The sequence below is a fragment of the Phoxinus phoxinus genome (assembly GCF_949152265.1).
Source record: "Phoxinus phoxinus genome assembly, chromosome: 22".
NCBI classification, from domain to species: domain Eukaryota; kingdom Metazoa; phylum Chordata; class Actinopteri; order Cypriniformes; family Leuciscidae; genus Phoxinus; species Phoxinus phoxinus.
The window spans coordinates 7225134-7237395 of NC_136897.1; the positions used below are offsets into that span (position 1 = coordinate 7225134).

Consider the following 12262-nt stretch of genomic DNA (forward strand, 5'->3'; position numbering starts at 1 on the left):
AAGAGAAGAGATGTGTTGAGCACAGGAGCAGGTTTAGCCCAGTAAAGTGGAGAAGAAGCGTGTTTGATCAGGATGTGCTGAAGCTCACGGCATACACGCTTCACAAGCTTCACATGCTCAGCGAACAGAAGAGACAGAGACAGCACTGGATCACTCTTTCATTCGGGACATTCCCTGAGGACAGGACCTGAACCAAGATCAGACAAATGACACAGGTGAGTTTCTGGGACGGGGATGCGATGTACTCTCAATCTGATCCAAAAAGCAGAAAAAAAGTTTTTGTTTTTAAACACATGTTAATGCAACGTAAAGTGTAAACCAGCATTTTTTTTTTTTTTTAGTAACGATCATATTTTAATAACGGTTTAAATCATGAAATGTCATTTATAGAATAGTGCTGCAAGGGAATTTAGTATAGTCACCAGTTTCAAACCAAACTCAATTCATTGGCAGAAACATCTACAGCAAAAGAGGTCCTGAAACCATATAGTTAAATGATATTTATTTCTGAACACTGAGAACAACAGTTCGAGAGCTAGTTTTCCACAATGCAGCTGTAGGAAGTGCAGTTACAGGATGTGCCTGTTTCCTCCTCCTCCCCTCAGAACAAAAGAGTGCAGAGAACAACATCTTCATGAGTTTGTTTTGATGTACAAAGAAAAAAATTACATTATAGAACAATATAGACATGTTCCAAATGAAACTATTCAGACTCTCCCTGTGGTTGTCATGTTAATGGAACAACCAGAGTGAATGTTTCCTGTGATACAAGTCACTTTTAAATGTCATTGAATTTAGTCCTGAGCTCTAGCATCCTTTGTTTGCAGATGCTACTTGGATTATATTGAATGAAAGTGTTTAAATACTTATTTTAGGCCAGTTGATGTCATTCCACCTAACCCAACCTAGCTTAATTCTGTTCTGAAGTAAGACTGGTTTTGCACATTATTTCACACAAGCGACACGTTCCAGCAGAGATCGGACAGTCTGGTGTCGGCGGACTCTGAACTGGCGCAGTGTGAGACGGAGGTGAGCACTTTACTGCAGATCATTTCTGAGCTCAACAGGAAGATGGACTCCCTACAAATACCACGGTAATACCCGACTCAAACTATTGCAAATGTAGTTTAGCTCTAACATGTACAGTATGTGAAAGGGTCTGTGTCCTCACAGAGAGATGAAAGCGTCTGAGGGTCACATGTGCGTCCCGCAGCAGGGCTTGAGATCTCTCACAGCGGTGGACGCTGGCACAGCATCTGTGGAGACCAAGACCAAGAACATCTGCAGGGACTCAGAAGGCACGTTCTGTTCATGCAATGCCTCATCGTCAATCACAGTAAATGCTGTGTCAGAACGGACAGCCTGCTATTTCCTGGACTATTGGTCCTGCCAGACTTTTGTTTCCAAATGTAAAACTACTTATTAAACTTAAACTTTAACTTTTCCAATACGCATGCAAGTATGTTTTTCTAAATCAAGACTCTTTTTTTTTTATTTGGAAGGAAAACTAAAACTAAAAATCAAAAACTTGAATTGTGTCAATAATGGAAATAATACTTTTGCTGTTTTAATTCTAATCATTTTAATAAAAATAATGATCATAAAAAAATCTAGGAATTTGACTGATGTTCAAAATAATTAGTGATGTTTTGCAACATTTTCTTTAGTTTTTTTGTAAGAATGAAATGGATGAATTTGGGAGAAAAACTAATACTACTAAATCTAGAAATCTAGGAATTGTGGAGTGCAAACATCTAAAGATGTATTATTATAATTAATTATAATTAATAATAAAAGTTATTACCGTACATACATTTCGAACGTCATTCAACATTATTTGCTTAATTTTTCATACCATTTCACCCATATTCATTCTTGCAAAAAAACTCACCATAAACAAAATAACACTAATAAAAAAAAAAATCTCTCTTTCTCTCTCTCTCTCTCTCTCTCTCTCTCTCTCTCTCTCTCTCTCTCTCTCTCTCTCTCTCTCTCTCTCTCTCTCTCTCTCTCTCTCTCTCTCTCTCTCTATATATATATATATATATATATATATATCAAAACGTTATTGTATTCATATTAATATTATACATTTATATAATTGTAATATCATATTTTTATATATAATACAATTATATAATAATAATAACTTTCTAAAGAATAAAGTAAAACATAATAATTATATTCTTTTAATAATTAAATAATAATTAAAAATGCTGAGGAATTTGACTGTGAATAATTATAAATTGAGAATATTAATGTTATTAATAATAATACATTTCAACATTATTAGTTGTGCTTCGCCACATTTTCTTTTCTTTACATTTTTAGTAGTAAATTTAATAATTAGTAAATTTGAATATAGCAATAACTTGTAAATGTACATAAAAAGAAAAAACCTAAATGTCTGTTTTCCGCAGGGGGCAGCAGTGACCTTTGGAACGAGCTGCAGAAGGTTCTCTCTGCTCTCGAGACCTCTAGCGGTCAGAGGAGGAAGATGCTCAGGCTGCAAACTCAGAGTTCTGAGAGAGTCCAAGCGCACCATCTCTCTGCCGGCCGGGAGAGCTGGGTTCAGGCCACACAGGTGCTCGTCCAGCCTCTCGCTGTAGCATACAGTATATACTCTACTGCTCTGAACTTCCTCAGTCTCTGATCTCTGTAATCTGATCCAGGTGCTGGAGGAGATGGAGAGCGATTTGGGGATCTCATACCCCTCTGCTCTTCCCCCTGACGAGAGACGTCAGTATCAGCGGGATGTTCTCTCGCTGTACAAACACAACCAAGACCTCAACACCTCCTTGAAGAGCCATCAGGAAGAGCTTATAGGGGCTGAAAGTATGATGATTGATCTTGAGGACGAGAAAAGGTGGCTGGAGGAAAAGGTTGTTTGGGATTTTCCCAATTTTTTAATTTTAGAGCAATTAATGTTACCATTAGACATATAGTGAATATATTAAAAGTATATTAGAACATGATTGCATATATACCGGTAATTATATTAAAATATATTTTGATTTTAAAAGTTCATATGCCACTGAAAGATTATTTTTAATTATATTAACAATGTATATTGATAGAACCTCATTTTTAATTCAGTCATTTAATTTTAATTTTCTAACTTTCGCTGTCGCTGAACTCATCTTTTGGCAGTTAGTGGACCTGAAGAGGAAGTGGCTGTATGGAGTGAGTTGTTCTCCTCCTGTTAGTCCATCATTGTCCTCTAGTCGAACTTCGAGCCCTTGCTTTTCCTCTCCTCCATATCCTGGATCCCCTCTGCTGTCCCGCAAACTGCCTGGCTCCAGGCCGGACTCCCCTTCGTCTCCCTGCACCGTTGATTCTGTGCTTCAGGCTGAGATCGGAAAGCTGCAGAGGTGAGAGATTAATAGCTTTATTCATCAATACTGACCTCTTGATTCCATTCCCTCCACACTCACCTAGATAATCTCTGGACATTAATCTAATAAAACAATAAAATAAAAAAATTAAATTTATGTAAAGAAATACATAAGGGTGCAAACCAGGGCATTTTAGATGGTTGTTGACTGGTTGGTCAGCTGTTCTGAGTGGCTTTGCGGTTGCTAGGCTGTTCTTGATGGTTGCTATAGGGTAATTTCTCACTGTCAAAAGTTAAAAGAGTCCACACCCAAGTCTTAATGTTTTTCTGATCTCTACATAGGGATTGTAGCCCACCTTTACTGTTAGACTATGGGATTTCTTAGCTTTGTCTGCCCAGCCAAAATCGTATGTTAAAAAAAAAAAAAACATTCAAAGAATTTACACATCTCTTCTCAACAAGATAAATAATTTGAGGTGCCATTCATATTCGCACCGTATATATTTGTGTTTAATGTAGTGTTGAAATGGAAGTAGAGACATGCATTGTGATGCAAAGACAAAAAATAATCTGTTGTTGAATGGATGAAGATCTGAATGCGAGCTTGCAGTCAATTTAATGAAAGTCATTATGACATTTAAATGAAGAATACAAAAAAACGTTTTTTTAAATGCATGGATAACAGATAGGGTGAATTTTTATTTCTTGCCGCATACCAGCTTAATACTTGTTGTTAAGGTGTTGGTAAAATAATTAGGCCTTAGTAAGCAGTAATTTTTGTACAAGTTTGAAAGGCAGGAACTGTTGAATCTCTTCTGACTGGTGTGCTTTGTTTGCGCAGGTGTCTGGAGCGACTGAAAGCTCGGAATGAGCGACTGAATGGCGCACTGGTCAGGAGGAAAGGAGAATCAGAGCAGCTGAGCATGAGTCTTAGCCGACAGGAGGCAGACAGCTCGGCTCTGCACATGGCTCTGGCATACTGGTGTGCTGCTGTCTTCACCTCTGTCTCACACTGCATGAGCCGAAAACGGCCACTGATCCAGGATCAGGGCTTAGTCACTTTGGCATATCAGGACTGCTTCTAAAACTGATCCTGAAACTGTTTTCTTGACTCCTTTTGATATTGTAAACCTTGACCTTTGGCCCCTAAGATTGGCACTGGGAGCGTGTGTGTGTGTGTGGTATGCTGATAATGGCTTTTTGATTGACAGTGAGGAGTGTGAGGAGGCTTACAGTGACCTACTATCCCTGTGCGAAGCCAGAAAACAACAGAACGCAGGTGCTGCACACTCTTTGAATTACAGCTCATGTGAAACATAAACACATTAATGTACAACCCCACACACACACACACACACATACAAATACAGTGTTGTTTTTCTCACAGAACAAATGAGCACACCGCAGTCTGACCTCTCAAAGTTAACAGATGTGAATTTGGACAAAGGCGAGCCATCCTCCAGTCCACTAGAGGGCACTGCTGAGAATAGAACAAACAGGTTGTTGCATCATATTTACTGTTGCTCGACATATGCGAAATGCAATGGGAATCAGCAATGGGAAAAATCACTGAAAGGACTTGAGCTGGTAAAGAGACATATTCAAAAAAAATGCTTTGGTGATCACTGACACAGCAATTTGCAGGGCTGACCAATAGCAAGCATCTTGGTTCGGTTGTGTCATCTTAGTGTGTGTGTGTGGGCGTTTCAGAGAGACATGTAGTAGCAAGTTGATCTGTTAGTCGTGGCTCTTTCATGCGGAGAACTCTCCTCATGTGTTTTTAATTTGCATAATAATGCATTTAAAAGTTAATGAGCAAATGTATCATTACAAACGTTCACAATGCTGTTGCAGATGAAATAATGTGGATAACATTAAATAAATATATTTTAATCAGGTTAGATACTGATAATTAATCACTCAAACCCCACTATTTAAACCTCTCTACGAAACCGTCAGACTCGCACATCCGCCATGTTTGTAGTTTAACACTTATTCATGTTTGTAGTTTAAATCGAATCCTCGTCCAACACACAATGGGTTGTGGGCAATAGCCGTTAAAGTGTGTGAGGATCTGCACTTCGAATTTCTAACCGAAAAAAGTAGACCATCTCTTTGAAATACTAATTTCAACATACTAGGTTTTTGGGGACACACTAATTCTCATTAATTCTAATTATACTATTTAGGATGGATAGTATGCAAATTGAGACGCAGTGATCGTTTTTTTACACTTGACTTTAAGCTTATTTTAAAAATTCCCAAAGTTATTTCATAATACCTCTGTTTCTATAGCGTTGATAAATAACTTGGTAATCCATGTGTGCACCTTTGCATACTATTTTCAATGGAAATTGGTATGCAGCTCAAATCTGAGTGCAAGTATCTCACCAAAGATTTAGTCTAATTTTCAATCCTAATTAGATTAATTACAAGGGCTTAAAATGCAATTACCTTCCTGAACCAATTCAATCAATCCACTTATTTTGGTCTGATAATGAAACAGACGTCATCTTAGTTCTGAAAAGCCTCTCTCTCTCTCTCTCTCTCTCTCTCTCTCTCTCTCTCTCTCCTCTCTCTCCTCTCTCTCCTCTCTCTCCTCTCTCTCCTCTCTCTCTCTCTCTCTCTCTCTCTCTCTCTCTCTCTCTCTCTCTCTCTCTCTCTCTCTCTCTCTCTCTCTCTCTCTCTGTACACTCCAGCTTATCGGGGCCGGAGTTTGAGGGCAAGGCTGGTGTGATTCTCCAGAGGATCGCCAGGCTGAAGCAGGACAGGGCCGCAATGTGTATCCCGCAGCGGGGAAAAGCAGGAGAGGGCAAGATCAGTCCCGACACTGGCACGCTTGCAGGGGTCAGAGGTCGCACCAGTTCACTTTCCAAAAACACCAAAGAAGAGAAAGCGGTTCTACTGTATGAGCTGGTGACAGTCAGGGTGGGTCATTTTGAAAAATTCACCCCTTCCTATTTCAGAACAAGTTTTCTACTTAATATACTTTATATATATGTGACCCTGGACCACAACACCTATAGGTCACGATTTTGAAATTGAGATGTATACATCATATGCTAAATAAATAAGCTTTCCATTGATGTGTTATGATATACAACTATTTGCAAATCTGGAATCTGAGGGTGCCAAAAAATCGAATCGCCTTTAAAGGTGTCCATTTATGTTCGCGATTGTGCGGCATTCACTCACAAAAATAAATGTTTTATATATTTACGGTAGGAAATTTACAAAATATCTTCATGGAACATGATCTTTACTTAATATCCTAATGATTTTTGGCATAAAAGAAAAATCTATAATTTTGACCCATAAAATGTTTTGTTGGCTATTGCCACAAATATACCCGTGCGACATGTGACTGGTTTTGTGATCCTGGGTCACATATGTTAAGAGTGATGCAATGCAGTTTTATCATATTTACTGTACAGTTGAAATTTACAGTTTCTCGTAACTTGATTTAATTTTACGCAGGAGGAGATGTCAGAGATGCGTGGGAATCTTCGGCTTCTGGAAAAAGAGAGGCGTTGTTTGGACCTGGCGCTGATGGTCCAGAGTGCCCAAGATTCTGCTGGCGCTCTGATCCTGGACAGTCTGCGAGATGAGCTGGGGGAGAGGAGAGCCACCCAGCAGGTGCTTTGAAATGTGTGACCTCATACGAGTAATAATCTGAATGACCTAAAAGCTTATTTTTCTTTATTAGCCTGCGCAATGTGACATCTTCACCTCTGACTGTTTAGGACAGTGGTGTTCAATGCTGCTCCTGGAGGGCCACTTTCCTGCAGGGTTTAGCTTCAACACTCCTGCCTGGAAGGTTTTAGTGATCCCGAAGACCTCGATTAGCTTGTCCAGGTGTGTTTAATTATGGCTGGGGATAAATTCAGCTGGAAGGTGACCCTCAGGTGCAGGACAACACTGGTTTATGTTTGCATGGTTTCAAAATGCCATATCTTCTGGGTAATATGTTCAGCGTAAGTTTAGTGCCCCATTATGCTTTTTCGAATATGACCTTTGATGCAGTTTGTAATATAGCTGTTTGCGAAGGTAAAAGAGTTGCAAAGTTTTAAAGATCGTAGTACAGGACAAATAAACGTCTTGCCTCCTAAAAGAAAGAATCGATTTTGAAACGACTCATCAGTAATGCCAGTCTCACTTCCTGTTACATATGTACATAAAAATGTAACAAATTCACACAATGCCAGCCTATGGTCTTCATTGGCTGCCCGTCAACAATGTCTATTTTGATCCGCCCTCAAACACTGTAGTTGTAGCTGAAAATAGAAGAGTTTGGTTTGTGATGTTGACATGTCGAGAAACCGCTGTTTTTACCACTACAAATCCACTTTGCATACACTTCAAAAGGATGAGGACCCAAACTGGAATTTATACATAAAAAGCAATGCCAATGTTCGTATCACAGTATATCAAGCGCTGAAGCCTCCAGAGCTGAAATGTAGATATGGTAATAGGCGTAATAATAAGCTGCAATGTATATTATGAGAGATAATAATATACCTTGACCTTGAATGCATATAAACCTATTGTAGGTGACTTCCAAAACAAAATTAGGACCCTTTTAAGTAGCTAAATAGGGTCACTTTAACACTTTAGCCCCTCTGCCACTGAAATATTGACGTTACAACTGTTCTTGCAATTAGGAATCAAATTAAGTTAATTTGTCAATAGAAGGTTAGTCCAGCTGATCTAGGGCTCCGGTTACACCTGGTATTAAGATGCGTTTTGGTCGTTCGGATCACAAGTAGACGAGGGAGACTCATACCCGTTTACACCTGGTGTTTTAATCCGTCTCTTTTGTCCACTTTCAACCACTTCTGTCCTGATTTCTTCAAAGGGAGGCAGGATCTGTGGGCGGGGAAATGTGTGTGTTTTTTCCAATCTTTCGATCTAATGGACAAAATAAGCTCACGCAATTTAAATTTGAATGGGCCTGAAGATGACGTTTCTGCTCTGACCGCCGTGAGATCAACCCCGAAGTGTGTGTTAGAAATCAGGAATGGTGCGAGAACATTGTGCTTGGTAAGTTTTTCATCTTCAAACCAGACTTGGGTCAGTTTAAATCCCATCTGGCTAGGGGGCTTCCAATAATGTTCATGCATTAGGTCAGTAGGCGGAGAGTAGACGGTCTTTTGTGGCACATTCAACCACATGAGCGTTTACACTACGAAAGCAATACGGTCGAATGCGTTTTCGACTACCTCTGGAAGTGGTCAAAAGTGGACCTGCTCAAGACGTTTTAGACCCCGTTTACACCTGTATTTAGCATCATCCACTTGTGAAAAACAGGGCCTAGGTAAATATGTATGAACTGGTTTGTTAACTACCACTTCATGTGGTCAACTACCAGATGCTTCATCTCTTAGAAATTCAATTAAAAAAAAATAATGTGACATACCTGGTCTCGGTTGTAGAGAATTGCTGAAAACCTGGCAAATATAGAAGTTGAATGGGGAATTCCTGGTCCTCACAATCACTCTATCCTAAGAGAACTGCAAGCAGCATTGCAAAGGTGGGGAAAAAAACATCAAAACACATACAAACTCATACAGTTCATGAAAAAAGACACATTACTTAACCTGTGGATGCTCTACTTCCTGTTGCAGGGAGCAATCACTGAAGAAGAGAGTGGCGGCTTTACGTGAGTCGCTGGACTCAGCGGTCACTGACAGCACCACTCAGAGGAGGGTCAACAGAGAGGAGAATGCACGTCTCTCCCGCTACTACAAGTAACCCAAAACCACATTAACTTTACATCACAACACTGTCATTAGCATAATAACTAGAGTATCTGAACTCACATGATTGTCACCGCAACAATTGATATAGTCACATGATCACCCAGTTTATAACAAGAAGGTCTAATATACCTAGAGCAGGGGTCTCAGACCCTGTTACTGGAGAGCTACCGTCCTGCAGATTTCAGCTCCAACCCAAGTCAAACACACCTGAACCAGATAATCAGGTGTGTAGGAGCAGGGCGGAACTGAAGTCTGCAGGAAGGTAGCCCTCCAGGAGCTGACCTGGAGAAAGCTATCCGTTAAAGCTATCTGACAGTCCCAAGCCCTTTGCTAACAACTATCCTGACATATATAATATATAACAGAGGCAAGCTGGTAAGAGATGTGCAGGTAAATCTCACTCACATGGCCTCAAGAGGCACACTAGCAACTGATGCTAGTGGCTGTGGACTTCAGTGTCCTTGTTAGTGCATCCAATTCCCATGCCAGTTAATGGAGATTTGAATCTCGTTTGGAATGGGGTAAGAACGACAAGTTTCATTGGTGCCGTGACCCAGATGGGAGTGGAGTTTAGTGTCAGTGTAACTAAGACTAACCGGTAAAAGCTGTGATAGTAAACCCTCAGTCTTCTGTTCTCAAGAGGCGCACTAGCATCCTTGTTAGCGTCCACGACTCCCACGCCAGTTGACGCTGGTTTGAATCCCGAGTAGTGCGAGCAGTTATCTGTGTCAAGTTAGCGTTAACATTATCTGTCTACAGCTAAATGTCAACCGCGAATGCTAGGATCAATCACAAACATTTTTTTCAACAGTAAAGTCTCAAGCACTTACAGAAGTTCTCGAAAAAAGCACCAGGAGCAGCTGTGGCAACTGGAGAAGCAAATTGCAGTAATGAACGAACGTCACGCTGCCAAGGAGGCTGAGCTAAGTGCCACACTGGAAGCTATGAAGTGGAGGAGAGAGGAGACCATACTCTAAAAGACTCTACAGCACAGTTCTTAGCATCATTTTATTGATAAATATTTTCGAAGACTAATGCCTAGTGGAATTTGAGTAAGAGGTTGGGTAATGATTGACTCAGAAATACTGAGCATATAATCCACTGAACTCCAAAATACTAAATTGTCACTAAAATTGTTGCCAAGGGTGTGCCATTTGGCACTTTAAAGGTTAATATTTTGCTGAAATATTATGTATAATTTGGTAGTAAAATGTAAAGCCTTGCACAGTTTATTGGTGCATGATGAGTTGGTGCATTTTGTAAAACATTTGCAACAACTTTTTATCACTTAATTAGAACCACACAGGCTCCAGACTAACATTTGAGAGCAGTAGCTCTGGTGCCACTAAGTTCTACAGATGGTGGCGCTGGGGGAATTTTTAACCATAAAGGTAATTAAATCATATTACTATTGTTTTGCATTAATAAGTGCAGTTACTAATAATATTACATGTTTATTGCTTGGAAATTTAACACTGAGTTTGAATTGAGATAAAACTAACTTAACAACATCAACATGCAAAAATCTAATTTTATAGGGAAAAATGTAAATATTCTACTCTAATTGAATGTACCATTGTTGTACTATAGTATCATACTGAACTGACCGACAGCATCAGGGATTATAAAAGGAGCGCTCTTTACTTGCTTTCTGTGTGATTCAGTTTCAATATGAAGAAAAGTTTTTGTTTTTCATGAGACTTTGCGACTTTTCCTAATTTTCCATATCCGAAAAATCGCCCCCCAATACCCTCAAATAGGGCATGATTTGAAGGGACAGCCATTTGTAGTGGTGTCCGAAACCATAGTGGATGTTATTGAGTGTTATTGAAATATAAAAAAAATACAGACTCTGTCCCACATTGCATCGTGATAACGAATGTACAGCCATGTACAGAATGTACAGCCTTCTCTAACTTGTTCATTCATGGCACAATGTTTCTCTTGGATTCCATATGTCAGCGCTGTTTGATCTGAAATCATATCTGTGGTTTATAACGGAGAATTCTTTGCCAGATTTGATTGCTTCTCACAAAATTTTGCAGCTATGTTATTAATACTGCGGTGAATTCAAAGGCTTTCTGAACGAATCTCTCAGCGCTGTCAAAATTGAGTCACACCAGCAGGAAAAAAATGTCACAAAATGCGACCATTTGGTTGCAGTCGAGTCCTGCCACCACAACTACTAAATTGTGTCGTCTGTTACATACGCAAAGTACTGAAAATCAATGTGTAAATAAAGCTCTGTAAACTTCACTTATATTTTATAACACTATGCTGTAAGTGTGTCCCATCAGGTAACCAAAAGTCAATGGGACTGGCTTTTTCTGGGCCATTGATATAACGTGAGCTCATGTGAGTGTACATTTTAAATACATATTTGTTATAAGTATTATTCATTTCTTTATGTGTGCGACTATGTCTGTAAAAAATTGCAAGTGCCTTTTGTTTATCATTTAAATTTATTAAAGCTTTTGACAGTTTAAAAACTATTAAGAACGGGTAGTTTTCTGTATAAAAGCAGACAACACCAACAATAGGTGTATGCACATTAGAAAAATACTATGTCAGCTTTGTTCATCTAACAAGTCACAATTGCACTGACCGAGATCGCTATGCAAACGCTTTAACTCTGACTCCCTCTCGTGCGAGACCTTTCCCTCTTTACGATCAAAGCAGCTGCATAATCATTTTCATTTAAAAGCATTTTTCTTTGTGAGTCTCAGAAAAACAGATCACAGAAAATGGGTCAGTGTATGTCAGAAGTGGAGTGACTTTCCCAGCGCGGATCACTCTTCCTGTGAAGATTCGGCCTCGCGATCGCTCTCACAGTAGAAACGGGGGGAAGGGAGGGACACACAATAGAGAGAGAGGTCAGAGGAGCCTGACTCGCACAATTGTCTTCGCTTTTCACTGATCCACGTCTTTCAGTGCTGCCCAGGCCAGCTGACTGCAGCTGTGGCAAAGGTTGAGTGTCACACCCCCAGGGTTAAAGGATTTGCTCTCTGTTGTAGGAGCTGCTGAATAAAGGGGGTCATGGGGTCACGTTAAACACAGACTCTGTCCTGAACACGCCTGCTGGGGAAGATCTGAGTTTTAGGGATCGTTTGGATAAAGATAATGATTATGTCTCTGATAGCTCTGTGCTGAATAAACTGCTCACTTCAGC

At 39.8% G+C, this 12262-nt stretch overlaps 2 protein-coding genes across 5 annotated transcripts in view; both read left to right on the top strand.

The window, feature by feature from the left end:
• Nucleotides 1-10360, top strand: ushbp1 (Usher syndrome 1C binding protein 1). Of its 4 annotated transcripts, none has more exons than XM_079598255.1 (14): nt 1-215; nt 976-1094; nt 1174-1298; nt 2421-2584; nt 2673-2882; nt 3151-3371; nt 4176-4316; nt 4546-4613; nt 4722-4833; nt 6034-6262; nt 6812-6970; nt 8767-8864; nt 8959-9081; nt 9905-10360. In XM_079598255.1, exons 1-14 carry the CDS (start codon nt 207-209, stop codon nt 10068-10070), a joined length of 1944 nt encoding a protein of 647 aa, XP_079454381.1. In that variant the 5' UTR covers nt 1-206; the 3' UTR covers nt 10071-10360. The 4 variants fall into 4 exon arrangements, with proteins under 4 accessions (XP_079454381.1, XP_079454382.1, XP_079454380.1 ...); XM_079598256.1 differs by having other exon boundaries at nt 7-215; nt 960-1094; XM_079598254.1 differs by having other exon boundaries at nt 78-215; nt 973-1094.
• nr2f6b (nuclear receptor subfamily 2, group F, member 6b) overlaps nt 10353-12262 on the top strand; it is a 23011-nt gene continuing 21101 nt past the window's right edge. The window contains exon 1 of the mRNA XM_079598259.1: nt 10353-10484. The gene's annotated coding sequence lies outside the window, so the exon portion shown is untranslated. The remainder of the gene's footprint in view (nt 10485-12262) is intronic.